Here is a 24,478-nt window from a genome sequence, read left to right as displayed (position 1 = left end):
TGAATACACCACCCTATGTGAAACATATATGTCCTCCTGGGCCTATATATATCTCTTGTCGATTTAACGTGATTTAGATAAGTGACAGCGGAACGCGCTGCGGAACGCTTTCTACTGTCATGTGCTATACTGTGATGTCCGCTCCAATAACTTGGCCCTACTTCACATTTAGTTTTACAATAAAAACACATTTATGCAATGACTTTACATAATGTAGGGTATATTTATGTGCATCATTCTACCTGCAGCAGGGGAGAGAAAACGATATCGTTCTGGACAAACTTTCATCAATATAAAATTAATCTCATCATATAGGGATAGGCTATATTTTTCTAGCTGATGCCTTTAGAACATTCTTTTCACTTTGATCTTGCTATAGTGTAGCGTATTTACATGCTTGCAGTATTTAAACTGCAGTTAGATTGGTTTGAGAAGCATAATAATATGGAATAATAGCCTATAATGGAGACAGACAGACTGGATGAAGGGGGGGGGGGCAGAGCGCTTGGCTTTCGTCAGGTTTTGCGGGACCACTGGAATTGGAGCTAAAAAGGCAAGCGTGCGATTCGTTTATTGCACTTATCCAATGAGCATGACGGTGCATAATTTTACGCTTAAAAGGCGTGGTTGTAATGCTTTAGGCTGCGTGTAGCGCCAGCATGACGATATCAAGTGCGCTGGTCCACGCCCACTGATTTGCGCTGCGCCAGGCGCTCGGCCTAGAAACAGCGCCGATGCAACGATAGGGGCCATAGTCTAACTACGGGGTTTAAGGAGTGTAGTTATAGTATAACAACGGGTTTTAAGGAGTGTAGTTATAGTCTAACTACGGGGTTTAAGGAGTGAAAAAATACTTTAACTAGAGGGTAACAAGATCTGTACTTATAGTCTAACTACGGGGTCGCGGGCTGTATTATCAAGCAGGGGACAAATGTTTGTAGCCTACTTATAGGCTAATTACGGGGTACCACACTGTACTTACAGGGTAACTACGGGGTTTAAGGAGTGTAGTTATAGTATAACAACGGGGTTTAAGGAGTGTAGTTATAGTATAACAACGGGGTTTAAGGAGTGTAGTTAGAGTATAACAACGAGGTTTAAGGAGTGTAGTTAGAGTATAACAACGGGGTTTAAAGGAGAATTTAGTTTTTTTTTAACCTGGACCCATCTCCTGGCAATAATTATGATTTGGCCACTCACCCAGCGATGTCCGCGGCGTTTCTGGCCGTCCTAGCGTTGTTTTGAGATCAATAGCGTCCAAGTCAGTTGTAAAATGGAGCTGATTTGGGGGCCAGGCCATTTCCTGGACTCTCACAGGGATCAAATTACCTCAAACGTGATCTCGGTCACCAAGTCTTGTGAAGTCCCGCGATACTTTCCTGCCAGCTGGCCAACTACAGGTACACGCTTTGCGGTGGTGGTTTTAGCATAACCTATGTGGGGTTTGGCGTAACCTATGTGGGATTCGAAATAACGAAGGTTATGCCAAACCCCACATAGGTTACGCTAAAACCACCACCGCAAAGCGTCCTACCTGTAGTTGGCCAGTCGGCAGGAAAGTATCGCGGGACTTCACGAGACTTGGTGACCGAGATCACGTTTGAGGTAATTTGATCCCTGTGAGAGTCCAGGAAATGGCCTGGGGTGAAATATCACTCTGGTGGATGTTGAGGGATCACATTATTACGATATGTGGCGAAAACGGGAAAGCGGGCTGTATTATGAAGCAGGGGAGAAATGTTTGTACTTATAGGCTAATTACGGGGTACCACACTGTACTTACAGGGTAACTACGGGGTTTAAGGAGTGTAGTTATAGTATAACAACGGGGTTTAAGGAGTGTAGTTATAGTATAACAACGGGGTTTAAGGAGTGTAGTTATAGTATAACGGGGTTTAAGGAGTGTAGTTAGAGTATAACAACGGGGTTTAAGGAGTGTAGTTAGAGTATAACAACGGGGTTTAAGGAGTGTAGTTAGAGTATAACAACGGGGTTTAAGGAGTGTAGTTAGAGTATAACAACGGGGTTTAAGGAGTGTAGTTAGAGTATAACAACGGGGTTTAAGGAGTGTAGTTAGAGTATAACTACACTCCTTAAACCCCGTTGTTATTAGGGCTGGGTATCGTTCAAAATTTTTCGATATCGATACCGTTTCGATACTTGGATTTCGATACCAGTTCCTGAACGATAATTTTTTCGATACCAATTTTTAGAAAAATCCATTTGAACAAAAATAAAACTGCATTACACAATGAAATTATTTTACAAATCTTTAATCAAAACTGCAGGGGAACGCGCGAGGAAACCATTCTCTCATACTGTAAAATGGATTGGCGAAAACGCTTTCGCGCATTATCGCGCTGGGAGCTGGCGGTGGGGGATTGCAAATTTGCATAATAGATTATGGGTGAAACACACTTTGAAACACCAGCAGAAAGCGCAGAATCGCACGCAGCTTCATTCCAGCTGAGCTCAACCGAAAACCCAGAAACGAACGAGCCTCATTCTCATACTGTAGGCGAAAACGCTTTCACGCTGGTGCACACGGGCGCACAACGGTGGAGGGTTCCAAAAATAGACTGGGTGGAAAACACACTTTGAAACACGCAGCATAAAGCCTAGAATCGCACAAAGCTTCATCAAAGCTCTCAAACCCAAGAAACGAGTGAGCCCCATCCACACTCGCCGACGAGGGGGCCGCCAGGGAGGGAGGCTGCTCACTGCTCAGACAGGCAGTAGAAACTCGCTTGTGACAAACGCTGCTGAAAGCCACCAGACACGCCCACGGAGGGAGGAGTTTGAAGGAGAGGGCGTTCAGAACTATATTGTTTAGATGTCTGATCTCTCACTGATGCCAAAAATAAATGGTTAAAGTGACTGTTCTGCCTGTTTGATTGAATTTCACAAAACTGCGATTATCTCAGCTTTCAGTCTCAGACGCTGAAACCATGCTGTACTCAACGGCTAATATCTACATAACTACTAACTCTACAAACTAACTCTTTTAGACAGAGAAAGCACACATTCTATTAGTACTTTTGTGAACTTTGTGTTCACAAAGTCCAAGCAGAAAATAATCCTCGGCTCTTGTAAAATGAGCCAGAATCCTCAAAAAAAACCTCTGGCAGAAGCTACCTACAGTAAAAAAAAAACGGCTGGCAGTGAATGTGTTAAGTTTTACAGCAGCAAAAATAAAACCTACTGTATTTAACATAACTTTAAGTTGTCTAAACTTATTGCCATCCCTACAAAAAATATTGGAGTACTACAAAGGAAAGAAATGTAAAACAAATAAATCAGTGGAATAGTTTTCAGTGCAAAACAGAGAGTTGCAAATCGGTGTTTAATACTCACTGATGCAACAGAACTATATTCTTGTCCAAACTGATGAGATGGATCCTCATGCATGGAAGACTAGTTGAGCATTGACTAGCCTATCAATAATGGCACAAAGTGAATCCCATTTATATTCAACAAACTATCATGACATCAGCGTTAGTTAACGAGTTGCTAAAAATACATAATGGGCGATAACTGCCCGCTTGCACATAACGTTAACGCTAATTAATTAAACATCTAACACTAGCGTTGCAGATCAGTGTTTAATGCTCACTGCTGCAACAGAACGTCATTCTTGTCCAATCTGACGAGACAGCTCCACTTCATGCATTCACTGACTAGCCTATCAATATAAATGAATCGCATTTACATTCAACAAACTATCATGACATCAGCGTTTGTTAATGAGTTGCTAAAAATACACAATGCCCGCTTGCGCATAACGTTACGGGGGCAATTAAACGATATAATGCTAGCTACAACTCACAGCCAGATGCATGGATTTGTCAGACTGAGGGATCTGATAACCACTAACATCAACAACAGCTTGCGGTAAGCTGACCCACCTCGCGATTATTTCTCTTGTCTGTGGAAACCAGTCCTTGTTTGTTTCTTTCCCTGCTTTTCATCATCTTCGCCATACTCCAGGATAGGAGTAGCTTGAGTGGCTAACTTCTTGTATAGTATATCCGCCTGGCTCACAACAAACACACCGGCTAAAGTGGGCGTAACATTTCTTGCATGCCTCTACATGACAGCCAATCAATCACCAGCCGTATTAGAGCGCGGTGTGCAACCATGTCGCATGCTTATAGGCTCAATGACGCTGTTTTGTTTTGGTATCGAAAATTGGTATCGTTTGACAAGGGAGGTTTCGATACCCCTTAGTATCGATGCTTTCATTTCGGTGCCAAGTAAGTATCGAAACTTGATACCCAGCCCTAGTTGTTATACTCTAACTACACTCCTTAAACCCCGTTGTTATTGTAACACTTATGGGCCGTTATACTGTAGCTTAGGATAGCACAATATAATATCAAGAAATGCAAATTCTGATTAGGCTGTATCTATTGGCAATGGTAACATTAGGTACGCTCAAGGAGGATAAATTGAATGAACAAGGACAAAGGTTTAAGAAAAAATGTAAACACAGGTTTATTACATTTAGATGCAATAAAAAAATTAGAACTCTTCAAGATATAGAATTATTTTCAGTGCATAGGATTATTATTTTCCCAACAGGTAAGTATTCAGGTAAGTATTCAGGTAAACATATTTTTCCTTAGAATAAAGTAAAGTAAAGTGCACTTGTAACATGTAACATGTAAATAACAAAATAAACTTTGGCCAATAAGAAAATATAAAGTTTGTCTGTCTTTGTTTCCAGTCAGTGTTCAGTGTTTTTTTTTTTAGTCAGTGTCCATCTACCCGGGTAGTATGATTTTGTGTTTTTGGAAAGGGGGGGGGGAAAGAAGATCTTAGCTGTGTGAGAGAACAGATGATGGACAGTTGAGTTGCTCCCTTTCACTGGACACATGGAGAAAGAAGAAGCAGGACGTCACACCCTCCACGAGTGCTGGCCCACACTCCACTCCACGATGCTTGCTGGGATTTGGCTCGCCATCTATGGCTCTGGTCTTTTAAGGCAATCAAAAAAAAAAAACCTGCATATAGCAGTAGTTGTTCTAAATTAAAATCTGTACTGTACAGTATATTTTCTATCCAAAATGTGAATTAAATGTCGATGAGTAACACAATGCATTTGCTGTGTAGCCTACACGCACATGAACTAGCCCAACTCAATGACATAGGCTATCAAGCAATACCACATAACACAGCAACATTGGCTACAACATTCACGGTGAAATCACATAGATTCATACATTCAGTCTGTCTCCGATTGGTTTTTAGCATTAAATCTCAAAGATACACACATGAGGAAGCATATCATGGCACATTCAGTATTCACCAAATAGCTATTCACTACAACGAAGCTACGTTAGCTACCGTTAGCATTAGCATTAGCTAGCCCAGCAAGCACGGACGGACCCGGACGAATCGAGAGAGCCCAATCGGGGCCAGCTCAAGTCATATCATGACGGGTCAGATCTGGCCCAAGTATCACTATCCAACTAATTTCACTCACCACTGAAATATCCATGAGGATAACTAAATGGTTGCAATCAATCACGTATTTCTCAGCCTGGGCTATTTTTTATCCAAAATCCGAGTGATCAGCACGTGTGGACATCTGCTGATTAACAAACTGTTTATTCGTGGAGGTGGGACTACGAGGAGATGAATTGCGGGGGAATCCTGCAATTGTCTCACTTGCATATCGTGTTGCCAGATTGTTTTGAAAGAGAGAAAATACACTGCGAGGCGTAAATATTTGAGTTGGGAGTTGCATGCTTGCTACAGATTGTAAACTGTTACACTGTGATGTGCGATCCACAAAAGTTCGGTAAAGTTGGAAATATATTGACAGATTTGCACTTCCCGGATCAATAGCTCATAAACGAAGCGTGTACTGCACACACGACGCCTCCCCATCTTAGTAAGGTAGACAACGAGCTACAACCTCATTTTCACCTAAATGAGCGATCCTCCGAGCTGGACAAATAACATTGGTCTCTATGTGCTGCGGGCGGTGAGGCGAGTGCTTAGTGCTTGAGGGGACCCTCAATGATTCTTCCAGATTCAGTTTTGAATTAAATTAGCTATCGTTTTTAATAAAACTGTCCCGACTCCATGGATGTTATACCGGTATAAAAATAACAAGGGTTCCATGTTTTGAAACAGTAGGCTATATTACTCCAACCTACAGCAGAATATTTTAGCGAACAGTTAGCGTAGCGGTAGAATAGCCGGCCTGTAAGTTGTAGATCCCGAGTTCAAATCCCACACGGGGTGGTATTATATTTTTTGAAAATGTAGCATAAAATTGTTAATCTGGACATAATTATAGCTTTATGTATAAAGTTGCTGAATATACACTGTGTACATAGCAGAATAACTGAACATGCCCATTCATGGTAACGGTCATATTTCGACGTCAGCTTGACGTTCCCGCGTAGACGTCTAAATCATCCCCAAATCACCATGTCATCTGGCCTAGTCCTGAACGTCACTGGAACACGTCATCACAACGTTATCATGACGTAATTTTGCTTGCTGGGAGGGTGATACAACATGTTTCAGCCAGAGTGAACTCACCGAAGAATCGCTCACTAGTGAAAAGAAAATGCTGGTGGGAGTCTGAATCGTCCTTAAAACAAAAAGATCCAAAGGATTATGCTTTCTGATCCACTTAAAGAAAGTTAGGAGTTTAGATAGAGGATATATCTTTCAGCTGCGTGACGTTAAATTCAGCGCGTCTCAGTGCATTCTGGAATGTTCTCTGGAATGCGAGAGAAGAAGAATGGGCGTCTAAAGAAGCTGCGGCGCGCATAGCACCTCTACTGGTGAGAATGGGAACGCTCAGGTTGTAGTGTAGTGTAGTGCCAGTTAGTTCAAGTGGTAAAACTAATGTGGGTTACATTATACTATAACTACACTCCTTAAACCCTGTTGTTATACTCTAACTACACTCCTTAAACCCCGTTGTTATACTCTAACTACACTCCTTAAACCCCGTTGTTATACTCTAACTACACTCCTTAAACCCCGTTGTTATACTATAACTACACTCCTTAAACCCTGTAGTTACCCTGTAAGTACAGTGTGGTACCCCGTAATTAGCCTATAAGTACAAACATTTGTCCCCTGCTTCATAATACAGCCCGCGACCCCGTAGTTAGACTATAAGTACAATTCTTGTTACCCTCTAGTTAAAGTATTTTTTCACTCCTTAAACCCCGTAGTTAGACTATAACTACACTCCTTAAAACCCGTTGTTATACTATAACTACACTCCTTAACCCCCGTAGTTAGACTATAACTACACTCCTTAAACCCCGTTGTTATACCATAACTACCCTCCTTAAACCCTGTTGTTATACCATAACTACACTCCTTAAACCCCATTGTTATACTATAACTACACTCCTTAAACCCCGTTGTTATACTATAACTACACTCCTTAAACCCCGTAGTTAGACTATAAGTACAGATCTTGTTACCCTCTAGTTAAAGTATTAATTCACTCCTTAAACCCCGTAGTTAGACTATAACTACAGCCCGAAACCCAGTTGTTATACTATAACTACATGCTTATTTGCGGGCTGTATTCTAAAGTGTTACCAATTATTGTGCTAGGGGGCTCCATTACAGGACATAGTGCAAATTTGGTAGGCACATAATCAAGTTAACACGTTCACTGCCGTGGACGAGATATCTCGTCAAGCAGAAACCAACGGTTGACTGCCGTGGACGAGATATCTCGTCCAAAATTTTTTTTTTTTTTTTTTTGACGGTGGGACGTCGATCAACCCCTTTTACATCTCCTATAAAAATATGGGAGGTATTGAATGTGTATAATCTATTTTACCGACCCACTAAGTGGCGACAGTGCTCTCCAGACGAGAGAAAGCCAAGCAAAGACAGCCGCGTGAGGAAGCCATTCTCATGAAAATGGATTGGCGAAAACGCTTTCGCTTTCGCGCAGGGAGCTGGCGTTGGGGGATTGCAAATTTGCATAATAGATTATGGGTGCAACACACTTTGAAACACGCAGCATAAATAAGACCAGAATCGCAAAAGCTTCATCAAAGCTCTCAACCGAAACCCCAAGAAACGAGCGAGCCCATCCAGACTCGCCCGACGAGGGGCAGCCAGGCAGCACAGACAGCAACTCGCTTGTCACACACCCGCTGCAGCCACGGAGGGAAGAGGAGAACACACACGGAGGGAGGAGTTTGAAGGAGAGGGGGGTTTCCTGCTGTTATGGAGGAAATTACTGTTCAAAACTATTGTTTAGATGTCTGACGTCTTACTGATGCCAAAAATAAATGGTTAAAGTGACTGTTCTATCGAATTTCACAAAAAGCCATTTATCTCAGCTTAAATTTTCAGACGCTGAAACCATGCTGTATTCAACTGCTAATGCCTACATAACTACTAACTCTACAAACTAACTCTTTTAGACAGAGAAAGCACACATTCTATTAGTTATTTTGAGATATTTTGTGTTCACAAAATACTAGCAGAAAATAATCCTCGGCTCTTGAAAGATGAGCCAGAATCCTCAAAAAAAAACCTTGGCAGAAGCTACCTACAGTAAAAAAAAAAACTGGTGGCAGTGAATGTGTTAACAGTAGGTACACAATCCAGTAAACAAGTAGTCTTGCAGTCTATCTCTAGTACTTTGTACATCACCATTAGTGTTCATTTAGACTGGCTAGTGAAAGTTCAGCTGGATCTTATGGAGTTGAGTGAGATTGTAAAGTTTCCATGCAGCAGCGGCTGATGGTCTGTCTTGTCTTCCTTCCCGGCAGACGATCGGAGCAGCTTTTGTCGCCAAGGCGATCCAGGTGGGAGACAAAGTGGTGACTCTGGGAATATGGGTGAGTTAAAGTGGTGACTCTGGGAATATGGGTGAGTTAAAGTGGTGACTCTGGGAATATGGGTGAGTTAAAGTGGTGACTCTGGGAATATGGGTGAGTTAAAGTGGTGACTCTGGGAATATGGGTGAGTTAAAGTGATTGATTTGATTTGGTTTGATTTGATTTGGGAAAAATGAAAATGAACATTTCATATAGTTATACCTTTTTTACATCAAAAGTCCCACTAGTACACATGTTTTTGTTACCCAGGAAAGCAGCAGGGAGTAGCAGCAGCAACATCGCCTTTTAAACTTCTAGATCGCACTCTCAACCTGCGTTTCTCCACCGCTGCGTTCTGTCTCTTCCCCCTCCCTTTTCCCTTCTTCTCTCACAGCTGTGGGAGCAGTGTGAGCCACCAGCCAAAACAAAATGGAAACTTCCGGGTAAAAATGTCAAACTAATGTCATTTAAACAAGTAAATAGCCTCACTGATGCACGTTGGAGGAGAAAAAGGTGTTTCAACAAATGAAGCAGCAAACATTGTATCAAAATACTCGTTGTGATGTTAAGTTTACATAAATGGCTGTAAAGCATGACTCAAAATGTTTAACGTTACAACGAGGGTTTTATTTTTGAAAGAGCTAAAGCGGACGACCTACTTACATTCTGTCTGACTTGATGCTGTCTGCGCCTGGGCTGTGGGGTGCACTCGTGCATGAGAGATGCTTTTTTTCTCTGCATATTCCGTCAATGTAAAATAATTAACCATTAAGAAAGTCAAATTTCAGGCTGTGGGAATCACTGAATCTCACTGACTCACGCTGGAAAAGGGGCGGCAACTCAGGAGGACGAGAAGCAGGGTTGGAAAATCATGGGTTGGACCACCGCCAAGATTTATATCTCCGTGACATGCAGAGCCGCCGCGCTAAACGGCCCGGCTTGGACAATTTTAGACTGAAGAAAATGCCACTAGTTTGTGGATGTTAGTGGGATTTCTGGCCGGTCTAAAAGGAGCTTAATGGCTCATTTCCACCACATTTTACAGCCCTGCACAGCTCGTCACCACTCGGCTCTACTCGTTTCGACCTGATGGATGTTTTGCTTCCAACGCTGCTCGATCTGCCCCCGCCCACAACTGGTCGTCATAGCGACCGCATATCTGTCCTCCGCCCATAGCCGAAGTAGGCTATAACATATAACGTTAAAATTAAATCCATACACAGAACTTTTAAACTGTTTATGAAATAATGGTGCCTCTAAATGACCTACAGTGTACATGGGCAAATGTGACAATCGGCCAGGAGAATGGATATCACTTTGTTGTTAGTCAAACTCACATGCATGCGCTGCGCGAGGGACGGGGGTTGCGCTACAGGGAGAGTGAAGCCTCTACCCCGGCGGCCTCTCACCAGGCAAGACCGCGGCTTCACTATCCCCCGCCTGCGGCCTAGCGGAGCCGACGCTGCACACAACTACAAGGGCTTCCTGAGGAGCTGACTTTTTCGCTCTCAAAACAATTGAAAACCACCGCCATGTTAAAGCTAGTAAGGAGATCGATTTTATTTCACCAGAGCCGAAGGCAGCAACACAAAAGACTGATGGAAATAACATAACAGAAGAGAAGGTAAGCCCCACTAAACTGGTATGCAGCATTGACAGTCAGTAGATAGAGTAAACACGATTCTACCTGACCAATCAGTCGTCTGCAGTGTTTTCACGTCACCGTATGGTACCGGGTCTACAGCCCTAGAACCTCAACAGAGCAGGGACCAAAAGCAGCACGACTCAACCCCGACTCAACCCGGGCTGTCCACGTTTTTGATCGGTGGAATGAGACAAAAAAGCGAGACGAGCTGGGCGGGGCCGCGCTGATACCAGCGGTGGAAATGGGCCATTAGACAGTTCCAGAGAGGCCAAATGAGCTTTTCACACTGCGTAGTTTGCACCAGTGTTGTAACCAAACATGTCATCTGAGATATCCAGAGATATTTATAACATCAAACACACAATTTAGTTTCAGTTGTTCAATCTGTGTTTTACAGGAAGTGTTGTGGTTTCCTTTAGGTTTCAATTCTTCTTCTCTCTCTCTCTTCTCTCCTCCATTTCTCTCTCTGTTGGTTTTCTTCATTCTGTCTGTCTGTGTGTGTGTGTGTGTGTGTGTGTGTCTGTGTCTGTGTCTGTCTGTCTTTCTGTCTGTATGTGTGTATCTGTGTCACTGTGTGTGTGTGTGTGTGTGTGTGTGTGTGCGTGTGTGTGTGTGTGTGTGTGCGTGTGTGTGTCTGTCTGTCTGTGTGACTGTCTCTCTCTCTCTCTCAGGACACAGCTGGATCAGAGCGGTATGAAGCCATGAGCAGGATCTACTACAGAGGAGCGAGGGCAGCCATCGTCTGTTATGGTAAACTTGACCTTATGTGAAGAGACACATTTAGAAGTGGGGGGGGAATGATTGCATTTGCAAAATACAATAAATGTTCAGGACCTGTATTGGTGATATTGATGCAGGAGCCTGTCAGCAACTTGTTAACAACTTAAACATTGAGTTTATGACCTTTACATTAAGAGATAAGACTAGAGTTCATTAGAGCAGCAAACAAAATAGAGATATTGAGGTCGGAGAGCAAGAAGCAAAAAAGCCATAAATATAATTTTCAGTTTCGAGGTTATTCAGATTTCAGTTTCGAGGGGCGGCTGTAGCTCAGGAGGTAGAGCGGGTCATCCACTAATTGCTTTGGATAAAAGAGGTTGGTGGTTCGATTCCCGCCGCCTCCAGTCTGCCTGTCGAAGTGTCCTTGGGCAAGATAAAGATACTGAACCCCAAATTGCTCCTGATGGTGTGCCAGCACCCTGCGTGGTAGCCTGCCGCCATCGGTGTATGAATGGGTGAATGCACCTACTGATTGTAAAGCGCTTTGGATAAAAGTGCTATATAAATGCAGGCCATTTACCATTTTACCATTTATTATTTGTTATTCCAGACCTGCCAACCTGCGCGCATTTTTCGTAGCAGGCACGGGTTTTGACATCGAAGTGCGCCTCGTACAATTTTTCACTCAAAAGTATGCAAAAATGTCTATGATAACCTGACCAATCCAACCGACGAAAGGAATGATTCTAGCCAATCAGAGGCAGAGGAGGGCGGGTCATGACTTCACCTTCAACTCCTAGTAGTGGGCGTGTAAGCAGTTGTTGTTTCTTCCGCCTCATCTAGAACATGGCTGCTGTGGTCTTGTCAAATGTCCACAGATGTGGACAAGGCAGATGCACAGAGCGGAACATGGAATCACTTTGCTGACAGTCAGGGTTAAACCCACAGACACAACAGACAGTCAGGGTTAAACCCACAGACACAACACAAACCCACAGACACAACATAGCTTGCTGACAGTCAGGGGTAAACCCACAGACACAACATAGCTTTGCTGACAGTCAGGGTTAAACCCACAGACACAACATAGCTTTGCTGACAGTCAGGGTTAAACCCACAGACACAACATAGCTTTGCTGACAGTCAGGGTTAAACCCACAGACACAACATAGCTTTGCTGACAATCGGGGTTAAACCCACAGACACAACATAGCTTTGCTGACAGTCAGGGTCAAACCCACAGACACAACATAGCTTGCCTGTAACCTCGCGTCACCAGGCTCTTCTCGGCGAGAAAGAGCCTGGCCTCCGTTTACAAGGGATTTTGTCACTCGGCCTGTTACCGGCCTAGAGCCCGTCCTAGACAGGAAACGAGCAGTGGAAACAATAAGAAAATAAAATGCAAACAACAAAACTAAAGATGGACGTACCTTGTAGAAACATCGCGGATTCACAATATCACATAGCCTATTTTAAGCCAATACAGAAGCTTTGCATCAGACAATTAATCAAGGAAAGAGAGAGACGTTCTCGCGTGTAACTGCTTGGGAAGAACTTTTCAAACAAATGGGCAGTTGATGGAATAGTTCTACTTGTCTGTCCGCTGTTATCAATAATGGAGGATCAATTACTAAACAGTTGAAAACATGGCGAGTACTCCATTGTCTTTGGCTCTCCAGAAACCTTCTTCGGCAGTGACTACGGGAGAAATGTGCTAACGCTACAATACAACAAATGTGCAAACGCTACTATACAACTTGTGTTGTTGTTCTTTTTATCAGGCTCTAGCTAATGTAACCTCGCTGCGTCAAGCTAACGGCAACAAAGACGTTTTTTGGCGCACTTGTTTGCGGTATTGTTTCCTGTTTCCTTGGTTTACGCCCCCCATGGCCAAAAGCGGAGTAAAGCGTGCCCAGACTAGCTTGCCTGTAAACGATCGTTCAAAACTGCGCAGGCGAAGGGAGCCAACGCGTCCAACTTCAAAGATCTCGCTGACAGACACCCCGACTTGTTCAAAGAGCGACAGGTTAGCGAATGTGATAACGTAATTACATGCCTTCAAGTCAAATGAGTGTGAGTTATTTTGTTACAAGCGACTGCAGACCTCGGCCAAGGAGGTGTAACATTATCGAGTCATGACGCTGTTTAATAAGTGATTCATATCTGGTTGCAAATATAAAGTTAAATATCAAAGAAATCACAAACTCAAGTACAAGGGAAATCAGATCATGGCATACCATGTAAAAGCTTTAATAACACTATGAGCTTGATCTAATTATTGTAGTAAAATGACATGATGGCTGTGCATGATAAATAAGTGATACCATGTAATTTAACGCCTATTTAACTTAGTCTGTAAATCCCATGTAAATTCATATTTATTATCCACAGAACACTTCACCACTCATGTACATATTGTATATATGTACTCGATTTGATTGCACTTGCAACTTTGTGATTGTCTTTAGTTATCTTCCTACTGCGACTCCAGCTGCTCTTCTGCTTTCTCTTTTTTACACACTCCCAGGGCCTCCGGCCGTGGGGGGGGCACTGCCCTTCTCATTTCCCCAAAATGGACGTATACGGTCACTCTTCTCTCTCATCTTTCTCTATCTTCTTTTGAATCTCATGCTGTCACTGTATCCCTTCCTTTCAAACTTAGCATCATAGTAATTTACCGCCCTCCCGGCCATCTTGGAATTTTCCTGGACGAATTAGATAGCCTTCTCTCCATATTTCCAGAAGATGGCACTCCACTGATCCTGCTCGGCGACTTTAATATCCTGCCAGTAACCATGCAATCTCCCCTCTTTCTCAACTTTTTCGCTTCTTTTGACCTCTCCCTCTCTTTTTCTCCGCCCACTCATAAGGCGGGGAACATCCTCGACCTTGTCTTCACCCGTTCCTGCATCACTTCCAACTTTTCAGTTACCCCTCTCCCGGTATCCGACCACCATTTCATAACCTTCTCCCTTCCCATCTCCCTCCCCAAACCCCTCCCATTACCGTCTCATTCCATTACCACCCGACGCAATATAAAATCCCTCTCACCTACAGCCCTCTCCTCTGCTGTCCTCTCCCTCCTTCCCTCAGCTGAACTTTTCTCTCTCTTACCCACGGATGAGGCTTCCACTACTCTTCTCTCCTCCCTCTCCTCCGCTCTTGACTCTCTTTGTCCCCTCATCTCAAAACCGGCTCGATCCATTCCCCCTGCACTTTGGTTGTCCGAGGCTCTACGATCCCATCGAACTGAGCTTAGAGCAGCGGAAAGAAAATGGCGGAAATCACAAGACCCCATAGATCTCTCTGCATACCATCTCATCCTATCCAACTTCACCACTGCTGTCACCACTGCTAAATCTTCCTTTTTCATTTCCGAAATTCAATCCTCCCCCTCCAACCCCGGTAAACTGTTCTCCACCTTTTCCTCTCTCCTCAACCCTCCCCCCCTCCCCCTCCTTCCTCCCTTTCTGCTGATGATTTCATGACCTTCTTCTCCAAAAAAGTTGATGACATCAGCGCTTCCTTCCCCCCTCCAGCCACTAACAGCAACACTCCTAAATCTGACTCTCTGTTCCCTGCCACAGGCTTCGCCTCCTTCTCTCCCCTCTCCCCTGAAGACGTCCTTAAACTTGTCATGTCCAACCGTCCCACCTCCTGCCCCCTGGATCCTATCCCCTACTCCAAACCATCTCTGCTGACTTATCTCCGTTTCTCACGTCACTTATCAACTCCTCTCTGTCCACCGGTCTCGTTCTTGCTCCTCTCAAAATTGCCAGAGTCAAACCACTCCTTAAGAAACCCTCCCTTGACCATACTGCTGTTCAAAATTACTGACCCGTTTCACTCCTGTCATTCATCTCAAAAACCCTTGAGCGAGCAGTCTCGGAACAACTCTCTCTCTACCTCGCTCAGAATAAACTCCTCGATCCACTACAGTCTGGCTTCAAGGCCTCCCACTCCACTGAGACAGCTCTCCTCTCCGTCACTCATGCCCTACACACTGCCAAATCCTCATCCCTCTCCTCTGTCCTTGTCCTGCTCGACCTATCTGCCGCCTTCGACACAGTTAACCACCAAATACTTCTTTCCACTCTCTCAGACCTCGGCATTTCAGGATCCGCGCTGTCTTGGTTCACCTCCTACCTCTCTAACCGCTCATACCAGATCACATGGTGTGGGGCACTCTCCAGATCATGCACCCTCAACACTGGAGTACCCCAAGGCTCAGTCCTGGGCCCCTTCCTTTTTCTCCTATACATCAGATCCCTCGGTCACGTGATTTCATCCCACGGCTTCTCCTACCATTGCTATGCTGATGACACTCAACTCTTCCTCTCTTTCCCCCCTTCTGACACTCAAATAGAATCACGTTTAGCCGCCTGCCTCAGAGACATTGTCACCTGGATGACTGCATACCACCTCAAATTGAATCTTGCCAAGACTGAGCTACTGTTCCTCCCTGGAAAAGACTGCTCTGTCACAGACCTTTCCATCAATATCGACAATACTACTGTACTCCCTTCTCCAACAGTTAAGAACCTTGGGGTGATTCTAGATAACCAGTTATCCAACTCAGCCTTTATCGCCGCGACTGCCCGTCGCTGTAGGCTCTCCCTTTATAACATTCGAAAAATCTGTCCATTCCTCACTAAAGAGGCGACTCAACTCCTGGTCCAGGCGCTTGTCATCTCGCGTCTAGACTACTGCAATGTTCTGTTGGCCGGGCTACCTGCCTCGGCCAACCGACCCCTTCAGCTTATCCAAAACGCTGCAGCCCGTCTGGTGTTCAACTTACCAAAATCTTCTCATGTCACTCCCCTTTTTCGCGACCTTTACTGGCTTCCCATCCTGGCACGCATCAGGTTCAAGACACTGGTGCTGACCTACCGGTCAGTTCACCGGTCAGCCCCGCCATATCTGCAATCTTTGGTAAGTTTCCAAACATTGCATCGCTCCCTCCACTCCTCCACCTGTCCAGCTCGCCTCGCCCCTCCACGACTACGTGGGCCCGAAGGTCGCTTGTCCCGATCGCAACTCTTTTCCTCACTGGCTCCTCAGTGGTGGAATGAGCTTCCCCCCTCGATCAGAAGGGCTGAATCACTGGCAATTTTTCGCCGGAAACTAAAGACCCACCTTTTCGGCCTACACCTGGGCCCTTCTGAATTTTAACCATTTCTTAAACACTCACATGCTGCTAGCTACGCCCCTGACTATTTTTTACATTATTTGTATCCCTATAAGGTGTTACTCTAGTTCAGGATAGACCAGGTTTTACTTCATTTCGAACTCAAGCTCTCACTAGTGCCTTAAACGCTGCAACGCAGCCCTATGGAAGACTGTTATTTTGCTCCAAAATTACTTTTCATTCAAACCTGACCACCCACCCGTAGGTGGCGTGGTACCCCCTGGGCCTGACACGGATCCACGTGACTACGTCACGTCCTGCCAGCCCAGGGAATAATCACTTCCGCTTTCTTCCAGCCGCTGTGAAGACGTGTTTTGTGAAAGCTCCGCGGTTAACGAGGAGTTATATTATATAGCTTTAGATACTAGGCTCGTTCCGGCTGACTTGCCCACCTCAAGAGGGTCGCGTGGACGGGATAAAGCAGGCTTCGGAGACCCGACCCTGTACCCTTCACCCTGCGGCGTCGGAACAAGTCATCTAAAAAGCTAAGAGTATCTTCCTTAGTTAACTGTTGTCAGACTGCCGCCGTGCAGTCGATGTGAAACGTTTCCCCGGAAACGGGGTAACGTTGTTAGGCTTGAGCGCATGACTCAGGTCTGCACTCATAACTCTAGCTAGGTTTGCATACATGCAGAATAGCTTGTACCGTTAGCACTAGAACAACAGGCTAAATAGCACAGTTGTCACAGATAGCTAGCTGCATCCGTGCGGTTGTTTCTGTTGCTAGGTACTTTAGGAACGCCGGCTTTAGAGCGCGCGCGTTAGATAGTTAGCTAGTTTGCTCAGTGCAGCTAGCTTGGACTACCTTGTAGCACTCCATATCTGGCTGCGTCCCCAGACAGGGTAACGCACCCGGTTATTGTGGCAGATAGCTAACGTGCACACGTGCAGTTAGTGTCTGTGTGCTAAGTTCTTCGCGCCAGCTACCTCTGTGTAGGGCGCGCCTTAAGCGAGAGTAGTAGCTAGTAGCCATGCTCTTCAGTGAAATAGCTAGTTAGCTAGCTTGCTCCCGTGCAGCCAGTATCTAGCGATGTGTAACCCCATTTTCCTGTTAGCAGAGAGAGGGGGGAACAGCTAGGTGCTGTATTAGCTGTGAGGCTACCGGTTACGACCGGCACAATTAATTTGATGTGTGCATGCCTAAGGGCAGGAGGACGCCGCACAGGCGTTGCTGGGACCTACATAAATGTAGTGTAGCTTTTACTGGCGTCTGAGATTTTAGCTGGGCGATTCGCTAGCTAGGTGAGCTCGCCCCGCACCTTGTGTGGGCCGCTTCTCTCAGTACTTACGCCATCTTAGCCAGCTTGCTTGTCTGCTAAGTGTTGCTTGCCTCGTGCAATTAGCATCTACTAGATTGCAACTCCCGCTGAGGAGTTTCTTCTGAGATTGACTAGCTTCGCGGGCCGCTGGCCTTTGCTTGCGGTCACGCTTGCTTCCCCGTGTTACTCAGGGTAGAGACGCGCTGCACCGGCCTGTGCGCAGGCTTGTGTTAGCGCACGCTTGTCTCTCAGTGCTTATGCTAGCTTAGCTAGTGGCTTCCACGTCTGTTCTCTCGGGTTAACAGGTTGTGGGTATTGGTGCCCCCCCTTCGGGATGGGCTATTGCCGCTTACGTTACCATTGCACACGCACGTTCGCTAGCCTCCGGGTTGCTTACTGTCTAGCCTGTGCTTCTTGCTAGCTTGCTTAAGCATTACTCCCGCTAATAGGGTGCGCCCTGCGGGAGCTTGCTATTAGTGGTTAGCTTCCTGCTTCCTCTTGCTACTGAGCAGGGAAGGTCAGGGAGGGGATGGGCCGTGTGTAAAACTACTTGGCCGAGTATGAATCGGCACGTTAAGTGCGTGTTCGGCCTTGGGCACGAGCACGCTGCACAGGCGCCTTGAACCTTCGGTTTTGTCCGCAGCTAAGCTCTTTAGAGCTGACCAAGGTCCGCTCTCAAAGAAGTGTTAAAGCTAGCTTGCCTTGCATAGGTGCAGATAGCAATATTTAGTACTGTTTAGCACAGAACGATAGCATTTTGCAGATAGCTGGCGTGCACCCGTGCAGTTAGTACCTGTGTGCTAAGTACATTGGGCGCGAGATACCTCCGCTACAATAGACATACTGCTCCTTGCTGGCGCTACGCGTCCAGCAGGGCTTACAGCTCGCCAAGGTCTGGGCTCAGTGCCAGCCTTTGGCTTGTAGCTCTAAGGACAAGCCCACCGCCGTTGGTGCCCAAGGCCCGGGGTGGTTGGGAGCTCTCCATGGGTCGCACTCCCTTGTTGGGGCGCCCCCTGCAAGTGCAGGGAGCCTGGCTGGGGGCACACACCTTGGTCCATGGCCACGGCCTGGCCTCGTTTGGCAGCGCCCAGGTCAAGCCCACCGGTTGGCTCACCAAGGCTGGGCTTAGTTCCAGCCTGCGGCTTGTAGCTTTAGACCCACCGTCCTCGGTGCCCAAGGCCCGAGTTTGGTCGGGAGCTCGCCCAGGGTCTCATACCCAGCATCAAGGCTCGCCTTGGTCCATGGCTACGGCCTGGCCTCGGCTAGAGGCTCCTAGGACAGCCCACCATCAATGGCACCAACGGCTCATTGCTGGTCGGGAGCTCACCTGGGGGGCCGCACTGTCGGACAAGTCCACGTGCGTCTCGAGAGAGAACGTTACCTCCGCAGTCCCCCCAGCCTGCGAAAGGCGCACGGCAGGGGGGGGGGGGGTTACTTCGATACAACAGCGCGTCAGTAGGCGGAGCTTGCGTAAGAAGTTCTCCCCCAGCATGCACAGCTTCTACGGAACTGTCCATGCGGCGGGGGGGGGCGTAGCCTCTCACGTCCCGCCCCCCCATCAGGGCACCGGATCGAAAGGTCCCGGTGCCCAGCAATATGCTCATGACTATATTTCAGGGATCATTTCTATAGTTTCTAACTTGAGAAATGTGTTTCTAAAATGTTCAGTCTCGCTATCCACGATGATGAGACGGTGATACTCTTTTCTGAGCGCGAAGCGGGCAGAGAGACTTGATTCAGTTCATATGCTCTCTGCTTTTGATGACCGTTCACTGTCTCCTATGGGGACATTGAGGGAGAGAGTATGATCCGAGTGGTGGAACGGGTTCCGCTCCGTTGGCCACAAGAGACCATCTTGTCCAACAGGCTCGATGCCTGGGAGCATCTATGTTCCCCCGTCCCCATTACGGCGCACCCTCCAGAGGGGATACGCGCTACAATTTGCCCACCCACGTTCGACGGGACCCCCGATCTGGCCGTGGAGGAGGAGGCCATAAACGGCTCCATGCGTCCAAAATTGGACCTTCGGCGTCTCAACAAGACGCTGAGGAAGTCCCATCCTGAATGCTCTCTTCCCCGCCTGTTCAAGTTGAGACAGGGGGATTTCTTACTTCCAGGGATCTGGAAGGTGCGGTCTTCCATGTCCACATGGTCAGGAGACACAGGAAATACCTGAGGTCTCCTTCCTGGGGAAGGCTTACGAGTTCTGTGGCTTGCCATTCGGCATGTCTTTCAGCCCGCGAACCCTCACGGTGTGCGTGGAGACAGCCGTGGCTCCCCTCCGCGCGAGGGGGATCCGCGTCTTCCTATATCTCAACGACGTTCTCTTAGCGGCCGACTCGAGGGTCTGTGCCGCGGAACATACCAAGGTGGTGACCAATCACCGGCAAACCTTAGGGTTTTTGGTGAACTGGCAGAAGAGTTGCCTCGTCCCAGCGCAGGCGGCGACCTTCCTGGGGCTCGAGCTATACTTCCTGCGAGCCTTTCTCCAGAGCGACAGGCTCGCACGGTTCGGACAGCAAGCCAAGGACGTTAGGTCTGTGCCCTCGGTGTCAGTGCATCAGTGCACAGTGATGTTGGGCCTGATGGCCTCAGTACTGCATGTGCTCCCGCTAGGGAGGCTACACATGCTCTCGTGGTCCAAATATGGTTCTCAGGCTTCGCCTGGACTCGGCCGGGGACCGTCATCGCAGGGTTCCTCTGACAGGTCAGGCCTGGCAGGCGCTGGCTATATGGGCGGACCCCCGTTACTTCTCGAGAGGTACTCGGTGGGGCCCTGTCCCGCTCAGGATGGTGATTCGCACAAACGCCTCCCTCTGGGGAGGGGGTGCGATTTGCGGGCATTTTTTGGCGAACGGCTGGTGGGAGGCTCAGGAGCTTCGCCACATAAACGTGCTAGAGCTGAAGGCGATTCGCCGGGCTCTGCCTCAGGACAAGCCCACCATCAATGGCGCCGCGGGCCCATTGTTGGTTGGGAGCTCTCTTGGGGACCGCACTGCCGGACAAGTCCGCGTGCGGCCAGACTCGAAAGAACGTTGCCTCCGCAGTCCCCCCGCCCTGCGGAGGTAACACTTCCAGCGGCTCACACATGGGCACCATGTGCTGATTCGCTCGGACAATAGGGCAGCGATCGCCCACCTGAACAAACAGGGAGGTGTGCGGTCGGGGGCGCTGAACCATAGCGGGGATTCACCTGTGGTGTATCCCCATCTCCTTTCAGTGTCAGCGGTCTATCTGCCGGCACGGCGGAGTTACGACCGGCCTGCTGTCTCGAGGCAATCCCCGTTATACGGAGTGGTGCCTCCACCCTCGGGTGATGGAACAGGTTTGGGCCAGGGTTGGTCGCGCCTGCGTCGATCTCTCGCATCGCGGCGCGCGACACACTGCCCACTGTGGTTCTCGATCCAGGAGGACAGTCCCCGTTAGGTCATGACGCGCTAAAAGCGCACGCGTGGCCGAGGGAGGGGCTCTATGCGTTTCCCACGACCCCCCCCCTGATCCGTCAGGTGTTGGACAGGGTGAGGGAACAGCGCCTCCGGCTCGTTTTAGTCTGTTTGGCACAGGCAGACATGGTTTGCGGACCTGGTCTCCCTGGCGCAAGATCCGCCCTGGGCATTGCCGGTACGGGCCGATCTCCTATCCCAGGCGGAGGGGGAGGTGTTCCACCCCTCCCCATGCAGGTGGAAGCTAGCGGTCTGGCTCCTGAACCGGACCAGTTGCTAGCCCAGGGCTTGCCTGATAATGTGGGATGCACTATGCAGCAAGTAAGGGCGTGGATCCAGTGAACTGCAGTGTGCGACCAGTTCTCTGTTTCCTTCAGAGCCTGCTTGACGCGGGTCAGTCCCCGCAGTCGTTTAAGGTGTACGTAGCCGCGATTCTGCTTGCCATAGGGGAATTGAAGGGAGCCCCATGGGGGCGTACCCTTTGGTCTTGCGCCTCATGAAGGGGGCGCGTAAACTGCGCCCGCCGTCGCGGTGCGTTTTTCCCCCCAAATCGGACCTGGTTACGGTGCTGGACGGGCTAACGGGTCATCCGTTTGAGCCCTTGGACTCCGCCGATTTAAGGGTTCTGTCTTTAAAGACCGCGCTGCTGCTGGCCTTGTCGTCAGGAGAGAGAGTTGGTGACCTGATTGCCCTCTCGGTGCAGCAGGCCTGTGTGGTAATGATGGGCGCAGGGTTACGTTGCGACCTAACCCGGCTTACCAACCTAAGATTATTAATGTCAGCTTTAGGTCTATGGTCATAGACTTATCAGCATTCTGTCCCCCGCCGTTCAGTTAGAGACGGGCGAGGAGAGACGTTTGCTCATGCTGTGCCCCGTAAGGGCGCTCTCGGCCTATGTGGCCAGGACGCGTTCTTTACGCATTACAGATCAGCTGTTGGTTTGCTTTGAGCAAAGGGCCCAGGGCGGACCCCTTTCCAAGGATCGCTTATCACACTGGATAGTGGAGGCGATCGCGTTGGCATACTCTGCCGTGGGCAAGGTTCCCCCGGAGGGTATCAAGGCGCATTCTACGCGAGGTGTTGCGACATCCTCTGCGTTGTTGCGCGGTGTGTCGGTGGAGGACATGTGTGCCGCGGCCTCATGGTCCTCTCATCACACTTTCGTCAGGTACTACAGTCTCGACGTGTCCGGTTCGCAGTTCGCGCACGCGGTGCTGTCGGTGGCAAGAAAGTAGTATCGTTGCCACTCTAATATGTCAGACGGTTAGGCATAAACGTTGCCATATGGCCGTGGTTCACCGGTGCCTTTCGGGTCGCCCTGTGGGGTGCTCTCGGCAGCAAGGTCGGTTGAATGGAGGCACTAGTGAGAGCTTGAGTTCGAAACGAAGTAAAACATTAGGGTTGTCCTACAACCCAGGTTTTACGAGTGAGAACGAGAGCTCTCACTACCCAGCCTTGCTGTGTCGATGCGTCACGGGGTGCGTCGGATCTCAGCGGGCTGGAAGAAATTAGAGTGATTATTCCCTGGGCTGGCAGGACGTGACGTAGTCACGTGGATCCGTGTCAGGCCCAGGGGGTACCACGCCACCTACGGGTGGGTGGTCAGGTTTTAATGAAAAGTAATTTTGGAGCAAAATAACAGTCTTCCATAGGGCTGCGTTGCAGCGTTTAAGGCACTAGTGAGAGCTCTCGTTCTCACTCGTAAAACCTGGGTTGTAGGACAACCCTAATGTTATCTGACTCTTATTGATTGTATTGCATGCTTTTTACTATGCTACGTTCTTATATTTATTACTTTCTATTGTTCTGTGTATTTCTTATGTTTTACTTCGTTTCGAACTCAAGCTCTCACTAGTGCCTTCATTTTTGAATATTTTTGAGTATTTTTGAAAGCTCCGCGGTTAACGAGGAGTTATATTATATAGCTTTAGATACTAGGCTCGTTCCGGCTGACTTGCCCACCTCAAGAGGGTTCGGAGACCCGACCCTGTACCCTTCACCCTGCGGCGTCGGAACAAGTCATCTAAAAAGCTAAGAGTATCTTCCTTAGTTAACTGTTGTCAGACTGCCGCCGTGCAGTCGATGTGAAACGTTTCCCCGGAAACGGGGTAACGTTGTTAGGCTTGAGCGCATGACTCAGGTCTGCACTCATAACTCTAGCTAGGTTTGCATACATGCAGAATAGCTTGTACCGTTAGCACTAGAACAACAGGCTAAATAGCACAGTTGTCACAGATAGCTAGCTGCATCCGTACGGTTGTTTCTGTTGCTAGGTACTTTAGGAACGCCGGCTTTAGAGCGCGCGCGTTAGATAGTTAGCTAGTTTGCTCAGTGCAGCTAGCTTGGACTACCTTGTAGCACTCCATATCTGGCTGCGTCCCCAGACAGGGTAACGCACCCGGTTATTGTGGCAGATAGCTAACGTGCACACGTGCAGTTAGTGTCTGTGTGCTAATTTCTTCGCGCCAGCTACCTCTGTGTAGGGCGCGCCTTAAGCGAGAGTAGTAGCTAGTAGCCATGCTCTTCAGTGAAATAGCTAGTTAGCTAGCTTGCTCCCGTGCAGCCAGTATCTAGCGATGTGTAACCCCGTTTTCCTGTTAGCAGAGAGAGGGGGGAACAGCTAGGTGCTGTATTAGCTGTGAGGCTACCGGTTACGACCGGCACAATTAATTTGATGTGTGCATGCCTAAGGGCAGGAGCATGCCGCACAGGCGTTGCTGGAACCTACATAAATGTAGTGTAGCTTTTACTGGCGTCTGAGATTTTAGCTGGGCGATTCGCTAGCTAGGTGAGCTCGCCCCGCACCTTGTGTGGGCCGCTTCTCTCAGTACTTACGCCATCTTAGCCAGCTTGCTTGTCTGCTAAGTGTTGCTTGCCTCGTGCAATTAGCATCTACTAGATTGCAACTCCCGCTGAGGAGTTTCTTCTGAGATTGACTAGCTTCGCGGGCCGCTGGCCTTTGCTTGCGGTCATGCTTGCTTCCCCGTGTTACTCAGGGTAGAGACGCGCTGCACCGGCCTGTGCGCAGGCTTGTGTTAGCGCACGCTTGTCTCTCAGTGCTTATGCTAGCTTAGCTAGTGGCTTCCACGTCTGTTCTCTCGGGTTAACAGGTTGTGGGTATTGGTGCCCCCCCTTCGGGATGGGCTATTGCCGCTTACGTTACCATTGCACGCGCACGTTCGCTAGCCTCCGGGTTGCTTACTGTCTAGCCTGTGCTTCTTGCTAGCTTGCTTAAGCAGTACTCCCGCTAATAGGGTGCGCCCTGCGGGAGCTTGCCATTAGTGGTTAGCTTCCTGCTTCCTCTTGCTACTGAGCAGGGAAGGTCAGGGAGGGGATGGGCCGTGTGTAAAACTACTTGGCCGAGTATGAATCGGCACGTTAAGTGCGTGTTCGGCCTTGGG

General features: G+C 48.0%; 1 protein-coding gene across 3 annotated transcripts in view; it reads left to right on the top strand.

Annotated features, from left to right (window-relative positions):
- The window catches only part of rab24 (RAB24, member RAS oncogene family), a 63,597-nt gene that overhangs the window by 16,677 nt on the left and 22,442 nt on the right, over window positions 1-24,478 (top strand). For 2 of the 3 annotated variants that reach the window (XM_083639810.1, XM_083639809.1), the window contains exons 3-4: window positions 8,775-8,843; window positions 11,139-11,217. In XM_083639810.1, the coding sequence (XP_083495936.1) occupies window positions 8,775-8,843; window positions 11,139-11,217 (148 nt within the window). The remainder of the gene's footprint in view (window positions 1-8,774; window positions 8,844-11,138; window positions 11,218-24,478) is intronic. The other variant, XM_083639811.1, reaches the window with a different exon arrangement.

Source organism: Poromitra crassiceps (genome assembly GCF_964638095.1).
Source record: "Poromitra crassiceps genome assembly, chromosome: 1".
Lineage (NCBI taxonomy): Eukaryota > Metazoa > Chordata > Actinopteri > Beryciformes > Melamphaidae > Poromitra > Poromitra crassiceps.
This window is presented reverse-complemented; position numbering and strand designations above follow the sequence as displayed.